Source organism: Leptopilina boulardi, unplaced genomic scaffold, assembly GCF_019393585.1.
Source record: "Leptopilina boulardi isolate dan_hultmark-lab unplaced genomic scaffold, ZJU_Lbou_2.1 LbouV2_330, whole genome shotgun sequence".
NCBI classification, from domain to species: Eukaryota; Metazoa; Arthropoda; class Insecta; order Hymenoptera; family Figitidae; genus Leptopilina; species Leptopilina boulardi.
The window spans coordinates 1,756,913-1,773,647 of record NW_026137897.1 but is presented as its reverse complement, the minus strand read 5'-3'; the positions used below and the strand labels follow the sequence as shown (position 1 = coordinate 1,773,647).

Genomic DNA, 16,735 nt, shown 5'->3' with positions numbered 1-16,735 from the left:
ATCGTCAGAATATTGATGATAAGAGATTATTAAAATATATTTATCTCTAATGGATAAAAGTAATTAACGTAATTTTATTGCTTATAGTTGGGTTAAATAGCTTTCGATTAAATATGGGAAATAAATTTCTGATCTATTCTTGTTGATTAATTATATAACTTGTGAAAAAATTGTAAGATTCTAATTTAAAATTTGTTAATTTAAATTTGTTTTATGAAGAAATTTTTGAATCAATGAGATTGATTGCGAAAAATGATGATCATTGAGAAACGGGGAATGTTAACTGTGTCACTTCTTTTGGTCGTTTAGCAGCATTGCATTAACACGCTCGACAGAAAAAAACGAGACTCTTCGAACCAGTCTTAGAATGGAATCAAATCATATGCTCGTTCATTCGCATAATCGAACCCTCGGGATTTCTTATTTGGTGCTTGTTGAGGAAAGAGAAAGGAAGGAGGGTAAAAGGAGTATCAGAACTGTGAGAGAGAAGGGAGGATCAAAATCGAGGGAAAGGTTTTAAGAGAGTAGTATATATATATATATATATATATATATATATTGTATATGTATATCGTCGATCGTAAGGGGACCACCAGGATCGGCGGCAAGTATCGCGGTGTCAATTAATGAGCTAAAGGACTCGACGAACGTTGGCAGACAACCGACTTGAATAGTCGACAAGAAGGAACGGCTACTACGGTTTTGCCATGCCAGTTCTTGGTAGTCCACCATAATAAATACATAATATGCACATAAAGGCGAACCCCGCGCGATCGAAATGATCAAGCGAAATCTTAACTCTTGTATTGGCCCCCCAAGAACGATGTATCTCTGTGTATTTAAAAAAATTGCTTTTAATTTTTTTTTTTTTTTATAATTCATTAACTTTTTCTCTTGTCAAACAATCACATATATGAATGATGGGCTTCTTTTTAAAAATTTCGTTTTATTATTATTGTTTCTTTATTTTTTAATTGTATTTCTTATCATCTTCTTTTGTATTTCTCACAAGTTTAAAAGTTATTTGAATAATTTTTTTTAGTAGAAATATTAATGAATAAGTTGTTATAATACAGCATAATGAAATGAAACCGTATACGTCTAATAGTTCTGCTTGCCACCAATGCATGTTTACGGCTGGTGATCTTAATGTTGTTGCTCCATTTCTCATGACGTATTCCACCCAAAATATGGCTGTGTCCATTGCCTTCATTGGTCGATCGCGAAATAGTTTAGATTCATAAATTACAGCCTCTCTAGAAAATAGTAAAAATTACTTTAATATTCTTTAACAACTTGGCTAAGTTTTCTTTCAAAATTTTCTGGTTTTAAAAATATTTTTAATTACTTATATTTTGTGTCGTTAAGAATAGTTGTCAGTGCTTCAGTTAAAGATTCTCTTGTTATGTTTTTGTAATTTATTTCAACAGCAACGTTTTTACTTGTCAAAGTTGCAATATTTCTAAATTGATCTCCGTATAATGGTATTCCTATTACAGGAATTTGGTAGTACAGTGCTTCTTGTATTCCTAACATACCGCCATGAGTTATGAACAATTTTGTATTTCTATGTTCTGCAAAAAAAAAATTGAGAGTTAATTTACGATTAAATTATAATCTTCTTTAATAAAAGAAAGTTTTATTATCACATACTTAATACTGGTATCTGAGGGATCCAAGAAGGTATTCGTATATTTTTCGGAATTCCTGAAGGAAGTTTTTTCTTGTCTACGATTTTCATTAAAACTCTCATTGGCGAAATTTTTGAAAAAACTTGATAAATTGATAAAAGAGAATTTTCTTGTAATGTTTCTATTAGTACCATAGATCCTAGTGAGAAATAAATGACACCGTGAGTACTTTCATTCATCCATCGTTCCAAATCCTATAGTGTATACATAAAATTTTTTTTTAATTTGTATTTTTTGAATTTTTGTTATTATAACTTAACTTTTTACCGGTGATAATTTTTCATTGTTTCCTTCTATATGTAATCCTCCAATTTCAATCATTCCTGGAGTTAAAGCTCTAATTCCAAATGGATTATGATAAGAATTGACAAAAGTTAGAGCTACTATTTTCTCAATTTCTCTTATATTTGGTATATTTGGATTTAAATATTTTCTTATTGCTTCTGTTTGCGCTTTTTCTGTATATGAAAAAAATCTATACTTACTTATTTGAGAAATCATTGTATTTTTTAAACGATCCCAAAATGTTAAAATTTCATATTTATCCATTAATACATCGGCAAAAGTTGCTGTTGCCGTTGGACTTCCTACACCATCTCCAGTCCACGATAATCCCAAATTAGTTGCAACAGTTACTACAGGTATTTTAAAAATATATCCAAATCCAATGTAACAATTCGCTCCAAATACCTAATATTTTTTTTGTTTGTTGTAATTTTGATAAAAAATATAAATAAATTTTTATTATTACCTCTGTGATAACAAGATCATACACCTTTGGATTTTGAATCACTTTTTGCATACTTTTAAGTGACATTAGATTACAAATTTCATTGCCGGCAGTAAAAGCATAAAATGGTATAGAATCATCGGTTTGTTTGGTACAATATTCGATTGTTAGGTTATTCACAAAATCATCTCTTGTACCGTTTAGATTAATAATTGTTTTATAATTAACTGGTGGATTTTTCTTCTCGAAGTGAGTTATAACATCAATTTGATGACCTCGTTTTGCCAAACCTATTGCCAATGCATCCAATACATTGTTGTGACTCTTTTCATTGAGTGGGAATATTGCCAAAATTCTTTTAGCTTCAAGTTGTAGAAGAATTGAGTATAAAGTATACAACAATATCAAAAACATTTTTATAGTGTCTTGTATACTTGAATAGTGAGTATATTTACTTTCTTCGTACAAGTTTATATCTTACTTCGTTCACTGACGCACTGAAACTACTTTCTCTTGTGTTTCTTTGGTCTTCACTTAGATGTTCTTTTATCTGAGGTGATGTAATATATCTTTTTTAACGTTACATCTCATTTACGTTATCAATTTGTGTCATACGGTTCAAGTTATCGGCAGAATGTAGCAAATGTATTTTACAATACATTTATTATTTAAAGAATGAATTTTTTTCTGTTTTATTTAAAAATTTTCAACTTTTTTTTTCAAGTTAAACATTTTATGCGAGTGTTTTCATTCAAATTCTCTTATTCATAGTGTTTTAATTTAATTCAAGGCACGTAGAAATGTCCATCAAAACGCTAAATTCGGAAAGTGATATTAGTGTCCGTTTCTCAGCTTCTTATGGGTCAGAATATTTCAGACGTTAAAAAAAAAAAAAATTTTAGGTACACTTATCATGAGCTTTGCTTTTATCTTTCTTATTATATTAAGTTCTAAAACGACCGACACCGACCGACACCAAAAACAACTTTTTCGTTTTCTTTTTGAAATTATTTACAGTTTTCCTTCAAAATTTGAAATCACATGCCTTACATACATGTCTATTCAAAAAAAAATGCCTAATTTTTTTTGCGCGATTTTTTGCAAAAAAAATTTTTTGCAATTTTTTATTTTTTTACGATAATAACACAGAAAATACGTCACTATTTTAAATCTCAGCTAAAAAAAAATTTTTTTCACAAAGTTATGGCGATATTCAATTTCCCTCATATCTTTCTTATTATATTAAGTTCTAAAACGACCGACACCGACCGACACCAAAAACAACTTTTTCGTTTTCTTTTTGAAATTATTTACAGTTTTCCTTCAAAATTTGAAATCACATGCCTTACATACATGTCTATTCAAAAAAAAATGCCTAATTTTTTTTTGCGCGATTTTTTGCAAAAAAATTTTTTTGCAATTTTTTGCAATTTTTTATTTTTTTACGATAATTAACACAGAAAATACGTCACTATTTTAAATCTCAGCTAAAAAAAAATTTTTTTCACAAAGTTGTGGCGATATTCAATTTCCCTCATATCTTTCTTATTATATTAAGTTCTAAAACGACCGACACCGACCGACACCAAAAACAACTTTTTCGTTTTCTTTTTGAAATTATTTACAGTTTTCCTTCAAAATTTGAAATCACATGCCTTACATACATGTCTATTCAAAAAAAAATGCCTAATTTTTTTTTGCGCGATTTTTTGCAAAAAAAATTTTTTGCAATTTTTTGCAATTTTTTATTTTTTTACGATAATAACACAGAAAATACGTCACTATTTTAAATCTCAGCTAAAAAAAAATTTTTTTCACAAAGTTATGGCGATATTCAATTTCCCTCATATCTTTCTTATTATATTAAGTTCTAAAACGACCGACACCGACCGACACCAAAAACAACTTTTTCGTTTTCTTTTTGAAATTATTTACAGTTTTCCTTCAAAATTTGAAATCACATGCCTTACATACATGTCTATTCAAAAAAAAATGCCTAATTTTTTTTTGCGCGATTTTTTGCAAAAAAAATTTTTTGCAATTTTTTGCAATTTTTTATTTTTTTACGATAATAACACAGAAAATACGTCACTATTTTAAATCTCAGCTAAAAAAAAATTTTTTTCACAAAGTTATGGCGATATTCAATTTCCCTCATATCTTTCTTATTATATTAAGTTCTTAAACGACCGACACCGACCGACACCAAAAACAACTTTTTCGTTTTCTTTTTGAAATTATTTACAGTTTTCCTTCAAAATTTGAAATCACATGCCTTACATACATGTCTATTCAAAAAAAAATGCCTAATTTTTTTTTGCGCGATTTTTTGCAAAAAAATTTTTTTGCAATTTTTTGCAATTTTTTATTTTTTTACGATAATTAACACAGAAAATACGTCACTATTTTAAATCTCAGCTAAAAAAAAATTTTTTTCACAAAGTTGTGGCGATATTCAATTTCCCTCATATCTTTCTTATTATATTAAGTTCTAAAACGACCGACACCGACCGACACCAAAAACAACTTTTTCGTTTTCTTTTTGAAATTATTTACAGTTTTCCTTCAAAATTTGAAATCACATGCCTTACATACATGTCTATTCAAAAAAAAATGCCTAATTTTTTTTTGCGCGATTTTTTGCAAAAAAAATTTTTTGCAATTTTTTGCAATTTTTTATTTTTTTACGATAATAACACAGAAAATACGTCACTATTTTAAATCTCAGCTAAAAAAAAATTTTTTTCACAAAGTTATGGCGATATTCAATTTCCCTCATATCTTTCTTATTATATTAAGTTCTAAAACGACCGACACCGACCGACACCAAAAACAACTTTTTCGTTTTCTTTTTGAAATTATTTACAGTTTTCCTTCAAAATTTGAAATCACATGCCTTACATACATGTCTATTCAAAAAAAAATGCCTAATTTTTTTTTGCGCGATTTTTTGCAAAAAAAATTTTTTGCAATTTTTTGCAATTTTTTATTTTTTTACGATAATAACACAGAAAATACGTCACTATTTTAAATCTCAGCTAAAAAAAAATTTTTTTCACAAAGTTATGGCGATATTCAATTTCCCTCATATCTTTCTTATTATATTAAGTTCTTAAACGACCGACACCGACCGACACCAAAAACAACTTTTTCGTTTTCTTTTTGAAATTATTTACAGTTTTCCTTCAAAATTTGAAATCACATGCCTTACATACATTTCTATTCAAAAAAAAATGCCTAATTTTTTTTTGCGCGATTTTTTGCAATTTTTTGCAATTTTTTATTTTTTTACGATAATAACACAGAAAATACGTCACTATTTTAAATCTCAGCTAAAAAAAAATTTTTTTCACAAAGTTATGGCGATATTCAATTTCCCTCATATCTTTCTTATTATATTAAGTTCTAAAACGACCGACACCGACCGACACCAAAAACAACTTTTTCGTTTTCTTTTTGAAATTATTTACAGTTTTCCTTCAAAATTTGAAATCACATGCCTTACATACATGTCTATTCAAAAAAAAATGCCTAATTTTTTTTGCGCGATTTTTTGCAAAAAAAATTTTTTGCAATTTTTTGCAATTTTTTATTTTTTTACGATAATTTTTTTCACAAAGTTATGGCGATATTCAATTTCCCTCATATCTTTCTTATTATATTAAGTTCTAAAACGACCGACACCGACCGACACCAAAAAAAACTTTTTCGTTTTCTTTTTGAAATTATTTACAGTTTTCCTTCAAAATTTGAAATCACATGCCTTACATACATGTCTATTCAAAAAAAATGCCTAATTTTTTTTTGCGCAATTTTTTGCAAAAAAAATTTTTTGCAATTTTTTATTTTTTTACGATAATAACACAGAAAATACGTCACTATTTTAAATCTCAGCTAAAAAAAAATTTTTTTCACAAAGTTATGGCGATATTCAATTTCCCTCATATCTTTCTTATTATATTAAGTTCTAAAACGACCGACACCGACCGACACCAAAAACAACTTTTTCGTTTTCTTTTTGAAATTATTTACAGTTTTCCTTCAAAATTTGAAATCACATGCCTTACATACATGTCTATTCAAAAAAAAATGCCTAATTTTTTTTTGCGCGATTTTTTGCAAAAAAAATTTTTTGCAATTTTTTGCAATTTTTTATTTTTTTACGATAATAACACAGAAAATACGTCACTATTTTAAATCTCAGCTAAAAAAAAATTTTTTTCACAAAGTTATGGCGATATTCAATTTCCCTCATATCTTTCTTATTATATTAAGTTCTAAAACGACCGACACCGACCGACACCAAAAAAAACTTTTTCGTTTTCTTTTTGAAATTATTTACAGTTTTCCTTCAAAATTTGAAATCACATGCCTTACATACATGTCTATTCAAAAAAAATGCCTAATTTTTTTTTGCGCAATTTTTTGCAAAAAAGATTTTTTGCAATTTTTTGCAATTTTTTATTTTTTTACGATAATAACACCGAAAATACGTCACTATTTTAAATCTCAGCTAAAAAAAAATTTTTTTCACAAAGTTATGGCGATATTCAATTTCCCTCATATCTTTCTTATTATATTAAGTTCTAAAACGACCGACACCGACCGACACCAAAAACAACTTTTTCGTTTTCTTTTTGAAATTATTTACAGTTTTCCTTCAAAATTTGAAATCACATGCCTTACATACATGTCTATTCAAAAAAAATGCCTAATTTTTTTTTGCGCAATTTTTTGCAAAAAAAATTTATTGCAATTTTTTATTTTTTTACGATAATAACACAGAAAATACGTCACTATTTTAAATCTCAGCTAAAAAAAAAATTTTTCACAAAGTTATGGCGATATTCAATTTCCCTCATATCTTTCTTATTATATTAAGTTCTAAAACGACCGACACCGACCGACACCAAAAACAACTTTTTCGTTTTCTTTTTGAAATTATTTACAGTTTTCCTTCAAAATTTGAAATCACATGCCTTACATACATGTCTATTCAAAAAAAAATGCCTAATTTTTTTTTGCGCAATTTTTTGCAAAAAAAATTGTTTGCAATTTTTTATTTTTTTACGATAATAACACAGAAAATACGTCACTATTTTAAATCTCAGCTAAAAAAAAATTTTTTTCACAAAGTTATGGCGATATTCAATTTCCCTCATATCTTTCTTATTATATTAAGTTCTAAAACGACCGACACCGACCGACACCAAAAACAACTTTTTCGTTTTCTTTTTGAAATTATTTACAGTTTTCCTTCAAAATTTGAAATCACATGCCTTACATACATGTCTATTCAAAAAAAAATGCCTAATTTTTTTTGCGCGATTTTTTGCAAAAAAAATTTTTTGCAATTTTTTGCAATTTTTTATTTTTTTACGATAATTTTTTTCACAAAGTTATGGCGATATTCAATTTCCCTCATATCTTTCTTATTATATTAAGTTCTAAAACGACCGACACCGACCGACACCAAAAAAAACTTTTTCGTTTTCTTTTTGAAATTATTTACAGTTTTCCTTCAAAATTTGAAATCACATGCCTTACATACATGTCTATTCAAAAAAAATGCCTAATTTTTTTTTGCGCAATTTTTTGCAAAAAAAATTTTTTGCAATTTTTTATTTTTTTACGATAATAACACAGAAAATACGTCACTATTTTAAATCTCAGCTAAAAAAAAATTTTTTTCACAAAGTTATGGCGATATTCAATTTCCCTCATATCTTTCTTATTATATTAAGTTCTAAAACGACCGACACCGACCGACACCAAAAACAACTTTTTCGTTTTCTTTTTGAAATTATTTACAGTTTTCCTTCAAAATTTGAAATCACATGCCTTACATACATGTCTATTCAAAAAAAAATGCCTAATTTTTTTTTGCGCGATTTTTTGCAAAAAAATTTTTTTGCAATTTTTTGCAATTTTTTATTTTTTTACGATAATAACACAGAAAATACGTCACTATTTTAAATCTCAGCTAAAAAAAAATTTTTTTCACAAAGTTATGGCGATATTCAATTTCCCTCATATCTTTCTTATTATATTAAGTTCTAAAACGACCGACACCGACCGACACCAAAAAAAACTTTTTCGTTTTCTTTTTGAAATTATTTACAGTTTTCCTTCAAAATTTGAAATCACATGCCTTACATACATGTCTATTCAAAAAAAATGCCTAATTTTTTTTTGCGCAATTTTTTGCAAAAAAAATTTTTTGCAATTTTTTGCAATTTTTTATTTTTTTACGATAATAACACCGAAAATACGTCACTATTTTAAATCTCAGCTAAAAAAAAATTTTTTTCACAAAGTTATGGCGATATTCAATTTCCCTCATATCTTTCTTATTATATTAAGTTCTAAAACGACCGACACCGACCGACACCAAAAACAACTTTTTCGTTTTCTTTTTGAAATTATTTACAGTTTTCCTTCAAAATTTGAAATCACATGCCTTACATACATGTCTATTCAAAAAAAATGCCTAATTTTTTTTTGCGCAATTTTTTGCAAAAAAAATTTTTTGCAATTTTTTATTTTTTTACGATAATAACACAGAAAATACGTCACTATTTTAAATCTCAGCTAAAAAAAAATTTTTTTCACAAAGTTATGGCGATATTCAATTTCCCTCATATCTTTCTTATTATATTAAGTTCTAAAACGACCGACACCGACCGACACCAAAAACAACTTTTTCGTTTTCTTTTTGAAATTATTTACAGTTTTCCTTCAAAATTTGAAATCACATGCCTTACATACATGTCTATTCAAAAAAAAATGCCTAATTTTTTTTTGCGCGATTTTTTGCAAAAAAATTTTTTTGCAATTTTTTATTTTTTTACGATAATAACACAGAAAATACGTCACTATTTTAAATCTCAGCTAAAAAAAAAATTTTTTCACAAAGTTATGGCGATATTCAATTTCCCTCATATCTTTCTTATTATATTAAGTTCTAAAACGACCGACACCGACCGACACCAAAAACAACTTTTTCGTTTTCTTTTTGAAATTATTTACAGTTTTCCTTCAAAATTTGAAATCACATGCCTTACATACATGTCTATTCAAAAAAAATGCCTAATTTTTTTTTGCGCGATTTTTTGCAAAAAAAATTTTTTGCAATTTTTTGCAATTTTTTATTTTTTTACGATAATAACACAGAAAATACGTCACTATTTTAAATCTCAGCTAAAAAAAAATTTTTTTCACAAAGTTATGGCGATATTCAATTTCCCTCATATCTTTCTTATTATATTAAGTTCTAAAACGACCGACACCGACCGACACCAAAAAAAACTTTTTCGTTTTCTTTTTGAAATTATTTACAGTTTTCCTTTAAAATTTGAAATCACATGCCTTACATACATGTCTATTCAAAAAAAAATGCCTAATTTTTTTTTGCGCGATTTTTTGCAAAAAAAATTTTTTGCAATTTTTTATTTTTTTACGATAATAACACAGAAAATACGTCACTATTTTAAATCTCAGCTAAAAAAAAATTTTTTTCACAAAGTTATGGCGATATTCAATTTCCCTCATATCTTTCTTATTATATTAAGTTCTAAAACGACCGACACCGACCGACACCAAAAAAAACTTTTTCGTTTTCTTTTTGAAATTATTTACAGTTTTCCTTCAAAATTTGAAATCACATGCCTTACATACATGTCTATTCAAAAAAAAATGCCAAATTTTTTTTTTTTTAAGTTATTTGCATGAATTTTGCAAAAATTTCTATTATGAAACTTGTATTTAATATTACATCATTTTCTGTCTTTTTTGTCTTCGGATTGAAAAGGTAGAAAATAAATACTATTTATGAAATTCATTTAAATATTGTGGTTTTATTATTAAAAAAAAACAATAAATGTATGAACAGTAATTAATGAAGTAAAAGTACTAATTATTAATTTCATTTAGAAACTGTCTTTTTATTAGTATAAAAAATTTACATAATGGTATTATGAAAAGTAATTAATTAACTAAAAGTAACCTGCCTAGAAAAATTAATATTTAAGTGTTTTTTACGACATTGATTTTAGGCGCAGCTGCGATTTTCCAGCGCAGCCATTTTATACGTATATTTGTTTGTAAAGCGCAGCCGATGTTTCTGAGCGCAACCATTTATATTTTATTAAAATTTTTAAAAGGTGCAGCCGCTCTTGTTCAGCGTAGCTTTGTATTTTTTTAACTTTTGAAAGGCGCAGCCGATAATTTCTAGCGCAGCCTTTTAATTTTAAAATCTGTATTATCATTAAATTGTTTAGAATAATTTTTAGTGCACTTGTTTGTATTTATGTTCAAACAAGGAGAAGTTAAGTTCTGTTTTCCACATGGTCCATGAATCATAAATTGCTTTACTAAATTAAATAAACGTGGATTAGTTATTTCATCAGGTATTTCTGCTGAAATAAAGTTGTCGACATCATATGTTGTTCTTATTTTGTCATCTATATGTAAATATAGTAATAAGTAAATATGCGGTAATCCTCTCTTCTGAAATTCTATTACATATGTGTAAGCAATACAAGTACCAAATATTTCTTTCACAGTAATTTTATGAAGCTATTCTTTTACTTTCTGTTTAAATACTCTTGCAACTATATCTGTCCTATTTATTACATCTTCATTTTTTTAATATTATCAGTAATTTCTTTCCATTTAGGATTACATGTCATAGTTATAAACAAATCAGGTTTACCATATTTTTGAACTAAACAAATTGCATCACTAAAAGTTTGTTGTAATGCTCTAGATCTTCCAACAAAACTAGATGGCAATATAAACATTTTACGAATTTGAACAATTTTCTTCTCTTCTTTTCTCTTATGTAAATAATCCATTAATCCAGAGTATAATTCAGTTCTCAAGATATGTTGTTGTTTCTTTATAAAATATAATCTTGCACCTTCAATTTTTACAAAAGCATCGACAATAAATTGTTGGCTTAATTTACCTAAATTAAGAAATGGACTAAACTCATCTCTAACACTAATTTTAAATGAGTAAAACTGTAAAGCTGTTATATTGTTTCTTTGATCTTTTGATAATAATTTCGGCATCCAACCACTACCTCCTGCAGGATATATTAAAGGATATGTCATTGGATCTACATATCTACTTATTGCAGGGATGCTAATTGGTTTATCAAATTTAGAATATACACAAAAATCGCGTTTTATTGGAGGTTCATCATTTTCATCAACAAATACAACAGCAACTTCATTTGTAACAGGAGAGTTATATCGGTTTTTATCTAAATTAATATCTCTTTTCATAATCATTTTAATTTCTCGAGGTAGATTATTATTATTAGTAACAAATTCTTGTTCTTCTTTTTCTACTTCGTACATCATTTTGTACGCTTTAGCATAAGGGTTAATTTTTCTGATCAACTTATCTAAATTAGATAAAATATCATTTCTGCAGTTATTATTAATATCTTTACGACTTTGTGTAGCTAATTCATTGTCAATTATATACAGTTGACCATACTTTCTGAATTCATTTTCTTTGGGATGTAATGAATATGTGTTATGGTAAATTTGACCACACATTTTAAAGACTTGAGGACCTTTATTTTGTAGAGAAGCATATGTTGCACAAAGGTTGCGAACGCTATTGTATTGTTGTAGCTTCTTATACATTTTTTATAATGATTACTAATTGCAGTTTGACCACAAACTATTTCCTTTAATTCTACCGGGGGTAATGGATATTCAGTTAACAAAACTTTGCCTTTATGACAACATGTACTAAACTTTTTATCCTCTGGCATTTCTGAAAGAAAATGCTTAGCTGGACAAAATTAACAAATAACATCCAAATTACTATATTATTTGCTAACTTCAAACATTTTAAATTAATATTATTATTGGCTTCTAATTTTCTTTTTCTACAATTTTCTCGATATTCTTTACATTTTTCAATATTTTGTAATTTTATTTCTTCATTCTTAATTTTTTTTTCATTTTTCGATATCTTTTACATTTCTCCTTATTTTTTAATTGAATTTTTTAAATAACTTTTTCCTATATAAACATTTTAATTGATTTTTGTCAGAATATAATTGCTGGCATTATTTTTCACAAAAAATGAAAATTTTTAATTTTTTAAAACTAATAGTATAAGTTCTGTTAATCAAGATGAAGAAGCTAAATATTTTCATTAAATGAACCACTTTATTAATGTGTTGAAATCATGGAATTGTGTTATAAATTGTTATTTAAATAATCAGGAAGATTAAAAAAAATTTAATTTAATATAACCGTGGAATATTTCATCCATATCACTGGAATATTCCCTCAATATTGCTTGGATATATATTTTTTTTTTGGTTTTCTTAGAAAATCATTGGAATATTCCACGGTGATATTCAAGGGATGTTGAGGGGATACACCGTGCTGCTTGGGTTCCTTTATTATATAATATTAAAAAATGGAAATGGAAAATGAAAAAATGTTAATAATTTCATGCATGACTGTAATTATGGCGTCGCAAATGACTTTGACACAAATAAGACTTCTTATGATTTAAGAATTTAATTATTATTTAACAATAATAATTTAAAATTTGATATATGTTTATTTTTTTCGATATAATGAATCAATAAATCTTGTTTTTTGAATTGATGTTTCATGTTTATATTCATTACATTGTATTATAATTTTTCATTAACAGCAACACCATAAAATTTTTTTAAAAATATTTATAAAATTTGAATTTTAAATTATAAATTCTTGACAATTTTTCTAAAAGACAAAGAATAAAGCATCTCATGTCACTCCCAATTTTACACAAATGCACTCAATCAATGCACACTTCCGAAGATATAACCCTTTTAGATTTTTAAATCATTGATTACGGAGATAGCTAAAACGATTTAACATGCGTTTTGGCTTTGATAAATACGAAGATCAGTTCGATTATATATTTAATAAAATAATCAATTAATAGTACTAATTAATTATATTGAATTAAAAACATATTTTTAGATTTACAAATTTGAATACTATATAATATTAAAAAGTAGGGTATTCGTTAGGAAAAGTGGTAAGGCCCTTACCAGTTTTCCTTACATAGCATTTAGTAGCAATTGAAAAAAAGAGAAACAATTTACAATTAATATTGTAGAATAAAATCAGAATTTAAGTCAACAGACATATAAAATTTGTTTTATTACATTAAATTAAATTTTTTTTAAAAAGTAATTTGAAAACTAAAAATTATTATATTAAGTTCTAAAACGACCGACACCGACCGACACCAAAAACAAATTTTTCGTTTTCTTTTTGAAGTTATTTACAGTTTTCCTTCAAAATTTGAAATCACATGCCTTACATACACGTCTATTCAAAAAAAATGCCAAATTTTTTTTTGCGCAATTTTTTGCAAAAAAAATTTTTTGCAATTTTTTATTTTTTTACGATAATAACACATAAAATACGTCACTATCTTAAATCTCAGCTAAAAAAAAATTTTTTTCACAAAGTTATAGCGATATTCAATTTCCCTCATATCCATATTATTATATTAAGTTCTAAAACGACCGACACCGACCGACACCAAAAACAAATTTTTCGTTTTCTTTTTGAAGTTATTTACAGTTTTCCTTCAAAATTTGAAATCACATGCCTTACATACATGTCTATTGAAAAAAAATGCCAAATTTTTTTTTGCGCAATTTTTGGAAAAAAAAATTTTTTGCAATTTTTTATTTTTTTACGATAATAACACATAAAATACGTCACTATTTTAAATCTAAGCTAAAAAAAAATTTTTTTCACAAAGTTATGGCGATATTCAATTTCCCTCATATCCTTCTTATTATATTAAGTTCTAAAACGACCGACACCGACCGACACCACAAACAAATTTTTCGTTTTCTTTTTGAAGTTATTTACAGTTTTCCTTCAAAATTTGAAATCACATGCCTTACATACATGTCTATTCAAAAAAAAATGCCAAATTTTTTTTTTTTTTTTTAAGTTATTTGCATGAATTTTGCAAAAATTTCTATTATGAAACTTGTATTTAATATTACATCATTTTCTGTCTTTTTTGTCTTCGGATTGAAAAGGTAGAAAATAAATACTATTTATGAAATTCATTTAAATATTGTGGTTTTATTATTAAAAAAAAACAATAAATGTATGAACAGTAATTAATGAAGTAAAAGTACTAATTATTAATTTCATTTAGAAACTGTCTTTTTATTAGTATAAAAAATTTACATAATGGTATTATGAAAAGTAATTAATTAACTAAAAGTAACCTGCCTAGAAAAATTAATATTTAAGTGTTTTTTACGACATTGATTTTAGGCGCAGCTGCGATTTTCCAGCGCAGCCATTTTATATGTATATTTGTTTGTAAAGCGCAGCCGATGTTTCTGAGCGCAACCATTTATTTTTTATTAAAATTTTTAAAAGGTGCAGCCGCTCTTGTTCAGCGTAGCTTTGTATTTTTTTAACTTTTGAAAGGCGCAGCCGATAATTTCTAGCGCAGCCTTTTAATTTTAAAATCTGTATTATCATTAAATTGTTTAGAATAATTTTTAGTACACTTGTTTGTATTTATGTTGAAACAAGGAGAAGTTAAGTTCTGTTTTCCACATGGTCCATGAATCATAAATTGCTTTACTAAATTAAATAAACGTGGATTAGTTATTTCACCAGGTATTTCTGCTGAAATAAAGTTGTCGACATCGTATGTTGTTCTTATTTTGTCATCTATATGTAAATATAGTAATAAGTAAATATGCGGTAATCCTCTCTTCTGAAATTCTATTACATATGTGTAAGCAATACAAGTACCAAATATTTCTTTCACAGTAATTTTATGAAGCTATTCTTTTACTTTGTGTTTAAATACTCTTGCAACTATATCTGGCCTATTTATTACATCTTCATTTTTTTAATATTATCAGTAATTTCTTTCCATTTAGGATTACATGTCATAGTTATAAACAAATCAGGTTTACCATATTTTTGAACTAAACAAATTGCATCACTAAAAGTTTGTTGTAATGCTCTAGAGCTTCCAACAAAACTAGATGGCAATATAAACATTTTACGAATTTGAACAATTTTCTTCTCTTCTTTTCTCTTATGTAAATAATCCATTAATCCAGAGTATAATTCAGTTCTCAAGATATGTTGTTGTTTCTTTATAAAATATAATCTTGCACCTTCAATTTTTACAAAAGCATCGACAATAAATTGTTGGCTTAATTTACCTAAATTAAGAAATGGACTAAACTCATCTCTAACACTAATTTTAAATGAGTAAAACTGTAAAGCTGTTATATTGTTTCTTTGATCTTTTGATAATAATTTCGGCATCCAACCACTACCTCCTGCAGGATATATTAAAGGATATGTCATTGGATCTACATATCTACTTATTGCAGGGATGCTAATTGGTTTATCAAATTTAGAATATACACAAAAATCGCGTTTTATTGGAGGTTCATCATTTTCATCAACAAATACAACAGCAACTTCATTTGTAACAGGAGAGTTATATCGGTTTTTATCTAAATTAATATCTCTTTTCATAATCATTTTAATTTCTCGAGGTAGATTATTATTATTAGTAACAAATTCTTGTTCTTCTTTTTCTACTTCGTACATCATTTTGTACGCTTTAGCATAAGGGTTAATTTTTCTGATCAACTTATCTAAATTAGATAAAATATCATTTCTGCAGTTATTATTAATATCTTTACGACTTTGTGTAGCTAATTCATTGTCAATTATATACAGTTGACCATACTTTCTGAATTCATTTTCTTTGGGATGTAATGAATATGTGTTATGATAAATTTGACCACACATTTTAAAGACTTGAGGACCTTTATTTTGTAGAGAAGCATATGTTGCACAAAGGTTGCGAACGCTATTGTATTGTTGTAGCTTCTTATACATTTTTTATAATGATTACTAATTGCAGTTTGACCACAAACTATTTCCTTTAATTCTACCGGGGGTAATGGATATTCAGTTAACAAAACTTTGCCTTTATGACAACATGTACTAAACTTTTTATCCTCTGGCATTTTTAAAAGAAAATGCTTAGCTGGACAAAATTAACAAATAACATCCAAATTACTATATTATTTGCTAACTTCAAACATTTTAAATTAATATTATTATTGGCTTCTAATTTTCTTTTTCTACAATTTTCTCGATATTCTTTACATTTTTCAATATTTTGTAATTTTATTTCTTCATTCTTAATTTTTTTTTCATTTTTCGATATCTTTTACATTTCTCCTTATTTTTTAATTGAATTTTTTAAA

General features: G+C 26.5%; 1 protein-coding gene across 1 annotated transcript; it reads right to left on the bottom strand.

Moving 5' to 3' along the window:
- Nucleotides 1-945: 945 nt before the first annotated feature.
- LOC127285173 (UDP-glucosyltransferase 2-like) lies at nucleotides 946-2,906 on the bottom strand. Its single transcript, XM_051311039.1, has 5 exons — nucleotides 2,443-2,906; nucleotides 1,959-2,381; nucleotides 1,654-1,885; nucleotides 1,349-1,574; nucleotides 946-1,256 (listed from the first exon to the last, which is right to left on the bottom strand). Exons 1-5 carry the CDS (start codon nucleotides 2,833-2,835, stop codon nucleotides 971-973), a joined length of 1,560 nt encoding a protein of 519 aa, XP_051166996.1. The 5' UTR covers nucleotides 2,836-2,906; the 3' UTR covers nucleotides 946-970.
- Between the last annotated feature and the right edge of the window lie 13,829 nt (nucleotides 2,907-16,735).

Excerpts from the sequence above, each read along its gene's own strand:
- LOC127285173 (XM_051311039.1), bottom strand. The coding sequence starts at position 2,835 with ATGTTTTTGATATTGTTGTATACTTTATACTCAATTCTTCTACAACTT. Across the intron at positions 2,382-2,442 it reads ATGATCTTGTTATCACAGAG|GTATTTGGAGCGAATTGTTA; the intron begins GTAATAATAAAA and ends AAAAAATATTAG. Across the intron at positions 1,575-1,653 it reads CCCTCAGATACCAGTATTAA|AACATAGAAATACAAAATTG; the intron begins GTATGTGATAAT and ends TTTTTTTTGCAG.